The sequence below is a fragment of the Acanthochromis polyacanthus genome, chromosome 1 (assembly GCF_021347895.1).
Source record: "Acanthochromis polyacanthus isolate Apoly-LR-REF ecotype Palm Island chromosome 1, KAUST_Apoly_ChrSc, whole genome shotgun sequence".
Classification (NCBI taxonomy): domain Eukaryota; kingdom Metazoa; phylum Chordata; class Actinopteri; family Pomacentridae; genus Acanthochromis; species Acanthochromis polyacanthus.
This window is the reverse complement of record NC_067113.1, coordinates 46,679,305-46,694,737: the sequence shown is the minus strand read 5'-3', so window position 1 is coordinate 46,694,737 and position 15,433 is coordinate 46,679,305. Positions and strand designations below refer to the sequence as shown.

At 36.4% G+C, this 15,433-nt stretch overlaps 1 protein-coding gene across 4 annotated transcripts in view; it reads right to left on the bottom strand.

Annotated features, from left to right (window-relative positions):
* Nucleotides 1-15,433, bottom strand: part of tnnt2e (troponin T2e, cardiac) — a 37,737-nt gene that overhangs the window by 1,415 nt on the left and 20,889 nt on the right. Inside the window, exons 1-2 of one of the 4 annotated variants that reach the window (XR_007944234.1) lie at nt 1,796-4,930; nt 1,672-1,709 (exon numbers count right to left, since the gene is read on the bottom strand). The exons of 2 other annotated variants lie outside the window; for them this stretch is intronic. Coding sequence is in view for 1 of the 2 variants with exons in the window: in XM_051953244.1 (XP_051809204.1) it covers nt 1,672-1,709 (38 nt within the window). In the remaining variant the exon portion in view is untranslated. Of the gene's footprint in view, nt 1-1,671; nt 1,710-1,795; nt 4,931-15,433 lie in introns of those variants that run through there. One more of the 4 variants, XM_051953244.1, reaches the window with a different exon arrangement.

Genomic DNA, 15,433 nt, shown 5'->3' with positions numbered 1-15,433 from the left:
ATTGTGAAGTTCATGAATAAATACAAATACAGAGCTATATAAATTGTAAAATAACTTTTTAAAGTCAATATCATATAAAATCACATAACTGCTGCTCTAATAAGTTCTCTCAGATTGACAGACAGTATTTAACAATTTAAATAATACACTTCAAATTTAGTTTGCAGTTCTGATTATTTCATAATGTCTTATTTAATTTTAATGGTCTTCTCAAGCTCAGACTATTTAATTTAGGCCTGCTTTTCTACAAATGCCTGCTGTTCATTTGATGAAAGACGCCTAAGTTGTTGAATGTTAACAAGCCGCTGTGCAACACTGACTAAATAAAGCAGTTTAAAATTGAGACATTTCGATTGAGAACAAAGAAGAAAGAAATATTTCAGGCCAGCTTTTTGGGAACTGAACGGGGCATATTCCTGTCTGCATACAGACTGATTTTTCTTCAGGTGTCACATTTCATCAGAGTGTATGCAGTGCAGCTCCACATGTGCTGTATGAAAATGAGAATGACAGAAGAAAGAGCTACAATAGATAAAAGCAAAGGGCAAACAGCAAGCAGCATGCTATTAGAGGACAGAGCACTCGGTTTCACAGCTGGGACAAGATGATCTTCAGCCCTACCTTTGATGTGTTGTCCTTTGTAAAACCTTTACCCAAAATTCACAAATATCCGCCAGATATTTGACATGCAGACTGTAAACACTTCCCAGCTGCTTCAACAGACATCTCACTTTCTGTCTTAAATGTGGACACGCTAAACTCTCCAAGAACGGCTACGCTGATCGCTTTACATTCGGTAATTTGCACGCATCTGGGCCTTTGTTGTCTCCCTCAAAAACATTTCATCAGGACATATGGGTGATGTGGGGATAAAGCCCATGATTGTCCGCTTTTTTGGGGATGATCTTTCAAACCGCCACACGGTTTCTCTTATTTTAAAGCTCTAATAAAGCCGTGGATCACGATGTTGTCAGACTGCCGAGATGGGAAATGTAAAGAGGGATGTTGAGTAATAGATGAATGTGAAAGTTAAAAGAGAATAAAGAATATTAGGGAGAGTAAGGAACCACTACAAGATGGTAAAAAAAGTAATCAAATACTGCATGCCTGCCCAAAAAGGCTGCATTAAACAAGAACAAAGCAGAATCTCTGTTACTGCTGTGGTCTTTTCGTGGTTTTGTCAAACAGGTAAAAACCCATTTTCTTTACTTGTTCACAGCCATAGCGGGGTGAGTTCCTTTGTGTCTATGATAATCTAAGCTCAAAACTCACTCAGCTAAGACTGCATCACATATTCCCACTTTATATCAAGTGGGATTATGTGAATTTAAAAGGCCTTGGGGGTAAGAGATAATGTGACACAAAGATCTGGAAATACTGCAGAGAGGGGGTTTGAATCTGTAAAGCCGCTGGGCAAATAAAGGGTTTCAACATGTACCAGGCCAGAGAAAACTACTGAATGTATCACGTTTTACAGAATAGATTTGGCACTTCTGTCAGAAGTATATGATCTGACAAAATACTTCCCGAGGCTCTTTAATTGAAGACCAAAACCACTACTAACAACTGCAACAGCAGCTTTAAAAGAAAGATTCACGCAGAGCCAGTCTGAGCCACGCCGGAGATTTCTCTAAAAACCTCAGGCGTGGCTTAAAGATGGCAGCTACTTACCTCTGGTGGTCCTGAACGCGGATTTGGAGCAGATTGATCTGTAGGGGGGGGACAAACATGGAGGACCGGCTGAGTCCAGGGACACCAGCAGACGAGAGGAAACCGACTGAGCCCAAGAGTTTACCTGGTGGTCTTAAAGAAGAACTCAGCAGAGGCAGGTACCGTCTGTTCCCCTGACATCCATAATGTAATCATATGTAAATGGAGACTCGAGTCTTCCCCACTGAGCTCCTCTTTTTCAGCTAAATCCTAGAGGAGCTACAGAACCTCAGAAATTAAATCTTTATCATAGCGTTTCATCTCGAGCAGCCAAAACGTCTGTTCAGCGAGAACTGAGGGAAGAGACGTTGCCCTGACGACAAAATGTGGCTTTAGATCAAATTATAGCTGTCAAAGTGGGAGAGAAAATACGACAGCTGGAATCATGTTCTGGTTTTAGAAACAGATTGTGAACATACTGCAAGATGATGTTTTACACGTTATGTTTCACGTGGACTGCAGTTTGTGAATAATGCCTTCAATCACAGTAAAGGAATTACTGAGCATTGCAAGGAGTGATGCTTAATTTGCTCTTTCTAAATATGAAGGCACAACAGGTACAGTTTGTTAGGTTAGCATGAAGAATGGAAACCTAACAAAGTTAATGAAGTGTTCAGATTAAAAGTTGAAAGTTGAAAAACGAAACATCTTTCCTCACAATTTTCTGACTGCTAATGTTTGTACTTCTGAAAAGAACTATAGGAAGCGTTGTACAAAATATCATAAAAATCGTCATAGTTTAGTATGTCATCCATAATATGACAAAAACGTCATAGTTTAGTATGCCATTCAAAATATCACTAAAACATCATAGTTTAGTGTGTCATCCAAAATATGACAAAAACGTTATATTTTAGTGTGCCATCCAAAATATTACAAAAACGTCATAGTTTAATATTTCATCAAAAATATAAGAAAAAACGTCATGGTTTAGTATGTCGTCCAAAATATTACAAAAACGTCATTGTTTAGTATGTCGTCTGTGGATATTATGACACTGTATGCTGGCTTTACACAAGTCTGGCCTAAGTCTTCTGTCAGAAAGACTGCAGCTGATCCAGAGATTTGATGAAGAAATCCTCTTTATTGTATCCAAATAGGAAGCTATATACATCCAGGTATGACAGTGAGTGGAAGATAAGTGAGTATGAGTGTATATGCGTGGGTGTATGTTTATGTATCTGTATACGGTTTCCTATAAAGAACAATGAATAAATGTGTTACACACCAATGAGCACATCAGGTATAAGTGTGCAATGATAATGACGAATACACGGTCATATAACAGGCCTATCATTATGAACACACAGTTATACAGGCATAGGTTAATAGCAATAAACATGGCTGCAATTGCGCTTAGTGTCCACAAGGGCGCGCCAGAGGGCCGCCAACTGACGACAGAGGTTTCATAACTGCGGCCCTCGTGTTCAATGGCGGACAGAGCGAGGCAAATCAATTAACTTTAGTAGAGAACATAAATGCGCTTTGGCACAGCGAAATCACTCTCTGTAAGGTGGGTTTACTTATAACACATAGATAACAAGCATTTGGAATACTTACATAGGCATTTACACACAAATAAGCACAAACACACAAAGGTCCACGAGATGCGTCTCACGGTTGTGGCTCCCTCTGCGTACTGAATACCTACTGAGCAGTGCGCATGTCATGGGGAGATGAACGTGACGCAATGACGCTGTCTCTTAAAGGCACAGCAGATAAGAGCAGGGAATTTGCACACCAAAAGATGACAAAAATGTCACAGTTTAGTATGTGGTCCAAAATGTGACAAAAAAGTCTGTTACGCGTTGCTGGCTGCTGCCTCTCTCCTTGGTCTCTCTGATCTCCCTCCTTCCTTTACCTGTGCAAGTGCAGCACACCTGAGTGCTGTTAGCATGTAGGGAGGAGGAGGGTATTTAGGGAGGCAGGAGAGAAGAGGCAGGCAGAGCAGAGGCATGAATACCGCAAAGCCACACCTCCTCCCCGGACAAACGCGTGAGGGTCTTTTTGTGTTTGTGTAACTTCTCCTTTCGTGATTAACAATGAGTTTTCTCTTTTCAGGCATTGGATTCATTCCCCCCCCATGCATGTTTAGATTGCTGGGTTTTATTATTTTAGTTTGGCTGTAGTTGCTGGTTGTCCTATTTTCGCTGTTTTCCTTTTGTAGCAGTATTTTTGGTGAGGCAGTTTAGCTAGGGATGGTGACTGGTCCGAGGCCCCATTGCCGGGTTAGCCGTGTTCACCACTCCTCTTGTTTGTTTTGGCCAGCAACTACAGCCCTTTTCCTTTTACCATTATTTCTATCCTGATTACTTGGATTATTCATGACTAAAGTTGTTTTTTTCACCTCACCAACTCACCTGTCATGTCTGTGTCCTGTTTATATATTGTCGGTCTCTTTGTTTGAGCCGAGTTTGTGAATTTTTAAAGCGGCCGTAAAAACATCATAGTTTAGTGTCTCGTCAAAAATGTGACAAAAAACGTCATAGTTTAGTATGTTGTCCAAAATGTGACAAAAAAGTCATAGTTTAGTATGTGGTCTGAAAATGGACAAAAAACATCATAATTTAGTATTTCGTCAAAAATGGACAGAAAACGTCACAGTTTAGTATGTCGTCCAAAAATGGACAAAAAACGTCACAGTTTAGTATGTCGTCCAAAAATGGACAAAAAAGGTCATAGTTTAGTAAGTCGTCAAAATGGACAAAAAACGTCATAGTTTAGTATGTCGTCAAAATGGACAAAAAACGTCATATTTTAGTATGTCGTCAAAAATGGACAAAAATGGCATTCTGTGTCCGAAAATGAAAAAAAAGTCATAGTTTAGTATGTCGTCCGAAAATGGCCAAAAAACATCATAGTTTAGTAAGTCGTCAAAAATGGACAAAAAACTTCATAGTTTAATATGTTGACCGAAAATGGACAAAAAACGTCATAGTTTAGTATGTCGTCAAAAATGGACAAAAAACATCATAGTTTAGTATGTCCTCAAAATGGACAAAAAACGTCATAGTTTAGTGTGTCGTCCAAAAATGGACAAAAAACGTCATAGTTTAGTGTGTCGTCCAGAAAAGGATAAAAAAAATGTCATATTTTAGTATGTCGACAAAAATGGTCAAAAATGGCATTCTGTGTCCGAAAATGAAAAAAAACGTCATAGTTTAGTATGTCGTATGAAAATGGCCAAAAACGCCAACGCTTAGTATATCGTCCAAAAAAGGACAAAAACGTCATAGTTCAGTATGTCATTCGAAAAAGGACAAAAAACGTCATAGTTTAATATGTCATCCGAAAATGGACAAAAAATGTCATAGTTTAGTATGTCATCCGAATATGATCAAAATACGTCATAGTTTATATGTCATCCGAAAATGAAAAAAAACGTCATAGTTTAGTATGTCGTCTGAAAATGGATAAAAAACGGCATTCTGTGTCCGAAAATCAACAAAAATATCATAATTTACTGTCGTCCGAAAATAGACAAAAAACACCATAGCTTAGTATGTTGTCCGAAAATGGACAAAAAACGTCAGTTTCGTATGCCGTCTGAAAATGGAAAAAACATCATAGTTTAGTATGTTGTCCCAAAAAGGACAAAAAACGTCATAGTTTAGTATGTCGTCCAAAAATGGACAAAAAACGTCATAGTTTAGTGTGTCGTCCAGAAAAGGACAAAAAAAATGTCATATTTTAGTATGTCGACAAAAATGGTCAAAAATGGCATTCTGTGTCCGAAAATGAACAAAAACGTCATAGTTTAGTATGTCGTATGAAAATGGCCAAAAACGCCAACGCTTAGTATATCGTCCAAAAAAGGACAAAAAACGTCATAGTTCAGTATGTCATTCGAAAAAGGACAAAAAACGTCATAGTTTAATATGTCATCCGAAAATGGACAAAAACATCAGAGTTTAGTATGTCGTCAAAAATGGACAAAAAACTTCATAGTTTAGTATGTTGACTGAAAACGGACAAAAACGTCATAGTTTAGTATGTCGTCCGAAAACAGACAAAAACTGTCATAGTTTAGAATGTCGTCTGAAAATGGCCAAAAAAGTCATAGTTTATTATGTCGTCTGAAAATGGACAAAAAACATCACAGTTTAGTGTGTCGTCAAAATGGACAAAAAATGGCATTCTGTGTCTGAAAATGGACAAAAACGTCATAGCTCAGTATATCGTCAAAAAATGGACAAAAAACGTCATAGTTTAGCATGTCGTCCGAAAAAGGACAAAAAACATGATAGTTTAGTATGTTGTTCGAAAATGGACAAAAACCGTCATAGTTTAGTATGTCGTCCAAAATGGACAAAGAACGGCATTCTGGGTCCGAAAATGAACAAAAAGTCATAGTTTAGTATGTCCTCAAAATGGAAAAAAAACATCATAGTTTAGTATGTCGTCCGAAAAAGGACAAAAAACGTCATAGTTTAGTATGTCGTCCGAAAAAGGACAAAAAACGTCATAGTTTAGTATGTCGTCCGAAAATGGACAAAAACATCAGAGTATAGTATGTCGTCAAAAATGGACAAAAAACTTCATAGTTTAGTATGTTGACTGAAAATGGACAAAAAAACGTGATAGTTTAGTATGTCGTCCGAAAACAGACAAAAACTGTCATAGTTTAGAATGTCGTCTGAAAATGGCACAAAAAGTCATAGTTTATTATGTCGTCTGAAAATGGACAAAAAACATCATAGTTTAGTATGTCGTCCGAAAAAGGACAAAAAACATGATAGTTTAGTATGTTGTTCGAAAATGGACAAAACCGTCATAGTTTAGTATGTCGTCCAAAATGGACAAAGAACGGCATTCTGGGTCCGAAAATGAACAAAAAGTCATAGTTTAGTATGTCCTCAAAATGGAAAAAAAACATCATAGTTTAGTATGTCGTCCGAAAAAGGACAAAAAACGTCATAGTTTAGTATGTCGTCCGAAAATGGACAAAAAACGTCATAGTTTAGTATGTCGTCCGAAAATGGACAAAAACATCAGAGTATAGTATGTCGTCAAAAATGGACAAAAAACTTCATAGTTTAGTATGTTGACTGAAAATGGACAAAAAACGTGATAGTTTAGTATGTCGTCCGAAAACAGACAAAAACTGTCATAGTTTAGAATGTCGTCTGAAAATGGCCAAAAAAGTCATAGTTTATTATGTCGTCTGAAAATGGACAAAAAACATCATAGTTTAGTATGTCGTCCGAAAAAGGACAAAAAAATGTCACATTTTAGTATGTTGTCAAAAATGAAAAAAAAGGCAACCTGTGTCCGACAATGAACAAAAATGGACAAAAAACATGATAGTTTAGTATGTAGTTCAAAAATGGACAAAAAACGTCATAGTTTAGTATGTCGTCCGAAAAAGGACAAAAAATACCATAGTCAATATGTCATCCAAAAATGGACAAAAACCGTCGTAGTTTAGTATGTCGTCCAAAATGGACAAAAACGGCATTCTGGGTCCGAAAATGAACAAAAACGTCATAGTTTAGTATGTCGTCAAAAATGGACAAAAAACATCATAGCTTAGTATGTCGTCAAAATGGACAAAAAAACGCCAAAGCTTAGTATATCGTCCGAAAAAGGACAAAAAACGTCATGGTTTAGTATGTCATCTGAATATGGTCAAAATACGCCATCGTTTAGTATGTCGTCAAAAATGGACAAAAAAATGCCATAGTTTAGTATGTCGACCGAAAACGGACAAAAAAGTCATAGTTTAGTATGTTGTTCAAAAATGGACAAAAAACGTCATAGTTTAGTATGTCATCCGAAAATGGACAGAAAACGTAATAGTTTAGTATGTCGTCAAAAAAAGACAATAATCAGGGTACCTGTATAGCTCAATGGGTTAAGCAGGTGAACCACATATCGGAGCCGGTCTCCGACGCAGCAGCCCGGGTTCGATTCCCGCTCGCAGCCCTTTGCTGCATGTCTTCCCAGACTTTCTTCCCTGTCACTCTCTCAATTGGCCTGTCAAATAAAGCTGATAAAGGACCAAAATATTTTAAAAAAGTCATAGTTTAGCATGTCGTCCAAAATGGACAAAAAACGGCATTCTGTGTCCGAAAATGTACAAAAACGTCAGTTTCGTATGTCGTCTGAAAATGGACAAAAAATGTCATAGTTTTGTATGTCTTCAAAAATGGACAAAAACCGGCATTCTGTGTCCGAAAATGAACAAAAACGTCATAGTTTAGTATATCGTCAAAAAATGGACAAAAAACGTCATAGTTTAGTATGTCGTCAAAAATGGACAAAAAAACGCCAAAGCTTAGTATATCGTCCCAAAAAGGACAAAAAATGTCATAGTTTAGTATGTCGTCCAAAAATGGACAAATAACGTGATAGGTAAGTATGTCATCCGAAAATGGACAGAAAGCGTAATAGTTTAGTATGTCGTCAAAAAAGACAACAATCAGGGTGCCTGTATAGCTCAATGGGTTAAGCAGGTGAACCACATATCGGAGCCGGTCTCCGACGCAGCAGCCCGGGTTCGATTCCCGCTCGCAGCCCTTTGCTGCATGTCTGCCCAGACTCTTCTTCCCTGTCACTCTCTCAATTGGCCTGTCAAATAAAGCTGATAAAGGACCAAAAATGAAATACTAAAAAAAAGTCACAGTTTAGTATGTCGTCGGAAAATGGACAAAAAACGTCACAGTTTAGTATGTCGTCCGAAAATGGACAAAAAACGTCATAGTTTCGTATGTCGTCCGAAAATGGACAAAAACATCAGAGTTTAGTATGTCGTCAAAAATGGACAAAAAACTTCATAGTTTAGTATGTTGACTGAAAATGGACAAAAAACGTCATAGTTTAGTATGTCGTCCGAAAACAGACAAAAACTGTCATAGTTTAGAATGTCGTCTGAAAATGGCCAAAAAAGTCATAGTTTATTATGTCGTCTGAAAATGGACAAAAAACATCATAGTTTAGTATGTCGTCCGAAAAAGGACAAAAAAAGTCATATTTTAGTATGTCGTCAAAAATAGACAAAAATGGAGTTCTGTGTCCGAAAATGAACATAAACATCATAGTTTAGGCTGTCGTCCGAAAATGGACAAAAAATGTCATCGTTTAGTATGTTGTCAAAAATGAAAAAAAAGGCATCCTGTGTCCGACAATGAACAAAAATGGACAAAAACATGATAGTTTAGTATGTTGTTTGAAAATGGACAAAAAACGTCATAGTTTAGTATGTCGTCCGAAAAAGGACAAAAAATACCATAGTCAATATGTCATCCAAAAATGGACAAAAACCGTCATAGTTTAGTATGTCGTCCAAAATGGACAAAAAACGGCATTCTGGGTCCGAAAATGAACAAAAACGTCATAGTTTAGTATGTCGTCAAAAATGGACAATAAACATCATGGTTTAGTATGTCGACCGAAAATGGACAAAAAACATCATAGCTTAGTATGTCGTCAAAATGGACAAAAAAACGCCAAAGCTTAGTATATCGTCCGAAAAAGGACAAAAAACGTCATGGTTTACTATGTCATCTGAATATGGTCAAAATACGCCATAGTTTAGTATGTCGTCAAAAATGGACAAAAAAAATGCCATAGTTTAGTATGTCGACCGAAAACGGACAAAAAAGTCATAGTTTAGTATGTTGTTCAAAAATGGACAAAAAACGTCATAGTTTAGTATGTCATCTGAAAATGGCCAAAAACGCCAACGCTTAGTATATCGTCCAAAAAAGGACAAAAACGTCATAGTTCAGTATGTCATTCGAAAAAGGACAAAAAACGTCATAGTTTAATATGTCATCCGAAAATGGACAAAAAATGTCATAGTTTAGTATGTCATCCGAATATGATCAAAATACGTCATAGTTTATATGTCATCCGAAAATGAAAAAAAACGTCATAGTTTAGTATGTCGTCTGAAAATGGATAAAAAACGGCATTCTGTGTCCGAAAATCAACAAAAATATCATAATTTACTGTCGTCCGAAAATAGACAAAAAACACCATAGCTTAGTATGTTGTCCGAAAATGGACAAAAAACGTCAGTTTCGTATGCCGTCTGAAAATGGAAAAAAACATCATAGTTTAGTATGTTGTCCCAAAAAGGACAAAAAACGTCATAGTTTAGTATGTCGTCCAAAAATGGACAAAAAACGTCATAGTTTAGTGTGTCGTCCAGAAAAGGACAAAAAAAATGTCATATTTTAGTATGTCGACAAAAATGGTCAAAAATGGCATTCTGTGTCCGAAAATGAACAAAAACGTCATAGTTTAGTATGTCGTATGAAAATGGCCAAAAACGCCAACGCTTAGTATATCGTCCAAAAAGGACAAAAAACGTCATAGTTCAGTATGTCATTCGAAAAAGGACAAAAAACGTCATAGTTTAATATGTCATCCGAAAATGGACAAAAACATCAGAGTTTAGTATGTCGTCAAAAATGGACAAAAAACTTCATAGTTTAGTATGTTGACTGAAAACGGACAAAAAACGTCATAGTTTAGTATGTCGTCCGAAAACAGACAAAAACTGTCATAGTTTAGAATGTCGTCTGAAAATGGCCAAAAAAGTCATAGTTTATTATGTCGTCTGAAAATGGACAAAAAACATCACAGTTTAGTGTGTCGTCAAAAATGGACAAAAAATGGCATTCTGTGTCTGAAAATGGACAAAAACGTCATAGCTCAGTATATCGTCAAAAAATGGACAAAAAACGTCATAGTTTAGCATGTCGTCCGAAAAAGGACAAAAAACATGATAGTTTAGTATGTTGTTCGAAAATGGACAAAAACCGTCATAGTTTAGTATGTCGTCCAAAATGGACAAAGAACGGCATTCTGGGTCCGAAAATGAACAAAAAGTCATAGTTTAGTATGTCCTCAAAATGGAAAAAAAACATCATAGTTTAGTATGTCGTCCGAAAAAGGACAAAAAACGTCATAGTTTAGTATGTCGTCCGAAAAAGGACAAAAAACGTCATAGTTTAGTATGTCGTCCGAAAATGGACAAAAACATCAGAGTATAGTATGTCGTCAAAAATGGACAAAAAACTTCATAGTTTAGTATGTTGACTGAAAATGGACAAAAAAACGTGATAGTTTAGTATGTCGTCCGAAAACAGACAAAAACTGTCATAGTTTAGAATGTCGTCTGAAAATGGCACAAAAAGTCATAGTTTATTATGTCGTCTGAAAATGGACAAAAAACATCATAGTTTAGTATGTCGTCCGAAAAAGGACAAAAAACATGATAGTTTAGTATGTTGTTCGAAAATGGACAAAAACCGTCATAGTTTAGTATGTCGTCCAAAATGGACAAAGAACGGCATTCTGGGTCCGAAAATGAACAAAAAGTCATAGTTTAGTATGTCCTCAAAATGGAAAAAAAACATCATAGTTTAGTATGTCGTCCGAAAAAGGACAAAAAACGTCATAGTTTAGTATGTCGTCCGAAAATGGACAAAAACATCAGAGTATAGTATGTCGTCAAAAATGGACAAAAAACTTCATAGTTTAGTATGTTGACTGAAAATGGACAAAAAACGTGATAGTTTAGTATGTCGTCCGAAAACAGACAAAAACTGTCATAGTTTAGAATGTCGTCTGAAAATGGCCAAAAAAGTCATAGTTTATTATGTCGTCTGAAAATGGACAAAAAACATCATAGTTTAGTATGTCGTCCGAAAAAGGACAAAAAAATGTCACATTTTAGTATGTTGTCAAAAATGAAAAAAAAAGGCAACCTGTGTCCGACAATGAACAAAAATGGACAAAAAACATGATAGTTTAGTATGTAGTTCAAAAATGGACAAAAAACGTCATAGTTTAGTATGTCGTCCGAAAAAGGACAAAAAATACCATAGTCAATATGTCATCCAAAAATGGACAAAAACCGTCGTAGTTTAGTATGTCGTCCAAAATGGACAAAAAACGGCATTCTGGGTCCGAAAATGAACAAAAACGTCATAGTTTAGTATGTCGTCAAAAATGGACAAAAAACATCATAGCTTAGTATGTCGTCAAAATGGACAAAAAAACGCCAAAGCTTAGTATATCGTCCGAAAAAGGACAAAAAACGTCATGGTTTAGTATGTCATCTGAATATGGTCAAAATACGCCATCGTTTAGTATGTCGTCAAAAATGGACAAAAAAATGCCATAGTTTAGTATGTCGACCGAAAACGGACAAAAAAGTCATAGTTTAGTATGTTGTTCAAAAATGGACAAAAAACGTCATAGTTTAGTATGTCATCCGAAAATGGACAGAAAACGTAATAGTTTAGTATGTCGTCAAAAAAAGACAATAATCAGGGTACCTGTATAGCTCAATGGGTTAAGCAGGTGAACCACATATCGGAGCCGGTCTCCGACGCAGCAGCCCGGGTTCGATTCCCGCTCGCAGCCCTTTGCTGCATGTCTTCCCAGACTTTCTTCCCTGTCACTCTCTCAATTGGCCTGTCAAATAAAGCTGATAAAGGACCAAAATATTTTAAAAAAGTCATAGTTTAGCATGTCGTCCAAAATGGACAAAAAACGGCATTCTGTGTCCGAAAATGTACAAAAACGTCAGTTTCGTATGTCGTCTGAAAATGGACAAAAAATGTCATAGTTTTGTATGTCTTCAAAAATGGACAAAAACCGGCATTCTGTGTCCGAAAATGAACAAAAACGTCATAGTTTAGTATATCGTCAAAAAATGGACAAAAAACGTCATAGTTTAGTATGTCGTCAAAAATGGACAAAAAAACGCCAAAGCTTAGTATATCGTCCCAAAAAGGACAAAAAATGTCATAGTTTAGTATGTCGTCCAAAAATGGACAAATAACGTGATAGGTAAGTATGTCATCCGAAAATGGACAGAAAGCGTAATAGTTTAGTATGTCGTCAAAAAAGACAACAATCAGGGTGCCTGTATAGCTCAATGGGTTAAGCAGGTGAACCACATATCGGAGCCGGTCTCCGACGCAGCAGCCCGGGTTCGATTCCCGCTCGCAGCCCTTTGCTGCATGTCTGCCCAGACTCTTCTTCCCTGTCACTCTCTCAATTGGCCTGTCAAATAAAGCTGATAAAGGACCAAAAATGAAATACTAAAAAAAAGTCACAGTTTAGTATGTCGTCGGAAAATGGACAAAAAACGTCATAGTTTAGTATGTCGTCCGAAAATGGACAAAAAACGTCATAGTTTCGTATGTCGTCCGAAAATGGACAAAAACATCAGAGTTTAGTATGTCGTCAAAAATGGACAAAAAACTTCATAGTTTAGTATGTTGACTGAAAATGGACAAAAAACGTCATAGTTTAGTATGTCGTCCGAAAACAGACAAAAACTGTCATAGTTTAGAATGTCGTCTGAAAATGGCCAAAAAAGTCATAGTTTATTATGTCGTCTGAAAATGGACAAAAAACATCATAGTTTAGTATGTCGTCCGAAAAAGGACAAAAAAAGTCATATTTTAGTATGTCGTCAAAAATAGACAAAAATGGAGTTCTGTGTCCGAAAATGAACATAAACATCATAGTTTAGGCTGTCGTCCGAAAATGGACAAAAAATGTCATCGTTTAGTATGTTGTCAAAAATGAAAAAAAAGGCATCCTGTGTCCGACAATGAACAAAAATGGACAAAAAACATGATAGTTTAGTATGTTGTTTGAAAATGGACAAAAAACGTCATAGTTTAGTATGTCGTCCGAAAAAGGACAAAAAATACCATAGTCAATATGTCATCCAAAAATGGACAAAAACCGTCATAGTTTAGTATGTCGTCCAAAATGGACAAAAAACGGCATTCTGGGTCCGAAAATGAACAAAAACGTCATAGTTTAGTATGTCGTCAAAAATGGACAATAAACATCATGGTTTAGTATGTCGACCGAAAATGGACAAAAAACATCATAGCTTAGTATGTCGTCAAAATGGACAAAAAACGCCAAAGCTTAGTATATCGTCCGAAAAAGGACAAAAAACGTCATGGTTTACTATGTCATCTGAATATGGTCAAAATACGCCATAGTTTAGTATGTCGTCAAAAATGGACAAAAAAATGCCATAGTTTAGTATGTCGACCGAAAACGGACAAAAAAGTCATAGTTTAGTATGTTGTTCAAAAATGGACAAAAAACGTCATAGTTTAGTATGTCATCTGAAAATGGACAGAAAACGTAATAGTTTAGTATGTCGTCAAAAAGAGACAATAATCAGGGTACCTGTATAGCTCAATGGGTTAAGCAGGTGAACCACATATCGGAGCCGGTCTCCGACGCACCAGCCCGGGTTCGATTCCCACTCGCAGCCCTTTGCTGCATGTCTTCCCAGACTCCTGTTCCCTGTCACTCTCTCAATTGGCCTGTCAAATAAAGCTGATAAAGGACCAAAATATTTTAAAAAAGTCATAGTTTAGTATGTTGTCCGAAAAAGGACAAAAAACACCATAGTCAATATGTCATCCAAAAATGGGCAAAAAACGTCATAGTTTAGCATGTCGTCCAAAATGGACAAAAAACAGCATTCTGTGTCCGAAAATGTACAAAAACGTCAGTTTAGTATGTCGTCTGAAAATGGACAAAAAATGTCATACTTTAGTATGTCGTCAAAAATGGACAAAAACTGGCATTTTGTGTCCGAAAATGAACAAAAACGTCATAGTTTAGTATATCATCAAAAAATGGACAAAAAACGTCATAGTTTAGTATGTCGTTCGAAAACGGACAAAAAACGTCATAGTTTAGTATGTCGTCCGAAAATGGACAAAAAATGTCATAGTTTAGTATGTCGTACGAAAATGGACAAAAAACATCATAGTTTAGTATGTCGTCTGAAAATGGACAAAAAACTTCATAGTTTAGAATGTCGTCAAAATGGACAAAAAACGTCATAGTTTAGTATGTCGTCCGAAAAAGGACAAAAAACATGATAGTTTAGTATGTCGTCCCAAAAAGGACAAAAAACGTCATAGTTTAGTATGTCGTCCGAAAACAGACAAAAACTGTCATAGTTTAGAATGTCGTCTGAAAATGGCCAAAAAAGTCATAGTTCATTATGTCGTCTGAAAATGGACAAAAAACATCATAGTTTAGTATGTCGTCCGAAAAAGGACAAAAAAATGTCATATTTTAGTATGTCGTCAAAAATAGACAAAAATGGAGTTCTGTGTCCGAAAATGAACACAAACATCATAGTTTAGGCTGTCGTCCGAAAATGGACAAAAAATGTCATCGTTTAGTATGTTGTCAAAAATGAAAAAAAAAGGCATCCTGTGTCCGACAATGAACAAAAATGGACAAAAAACATGATAGTTTAGTATGTTGTTCGAAAATGGACAAAAAACGTCATAGTTTAGTATGTCGTCCGAAAAAGGACAAAAAATACCATAGTCAATATGTCATCCAAAAATGGACAAAAACCGTCATAGTTTAGTATGTCGTCCAAAATGGACAAAAAACGGCATTCTGGGTCCGAAAATGAACAAAAACGTCATAGTTTAGTATGTCGTCAAAAATGGACAAAAAACATCATGGTTTCGTATGTCGACCGAAAATGGACAAAAAACATCATAGCTTAGTATGTCGTCAAAATGGACAAAAAAACGCCAAAGCTTAGTATATCGTCCGAAAAAGGACAAAAAACGTCATGGTTTAGCATGTCATCCAAAATGGACAAAAAACGGCATTCTGTATCCGAAAATGTACAAAAACATCAGTTTAGTATGTCGTCTCAAAATGGACAAAAAATGTCATAGTTTAGTATGTC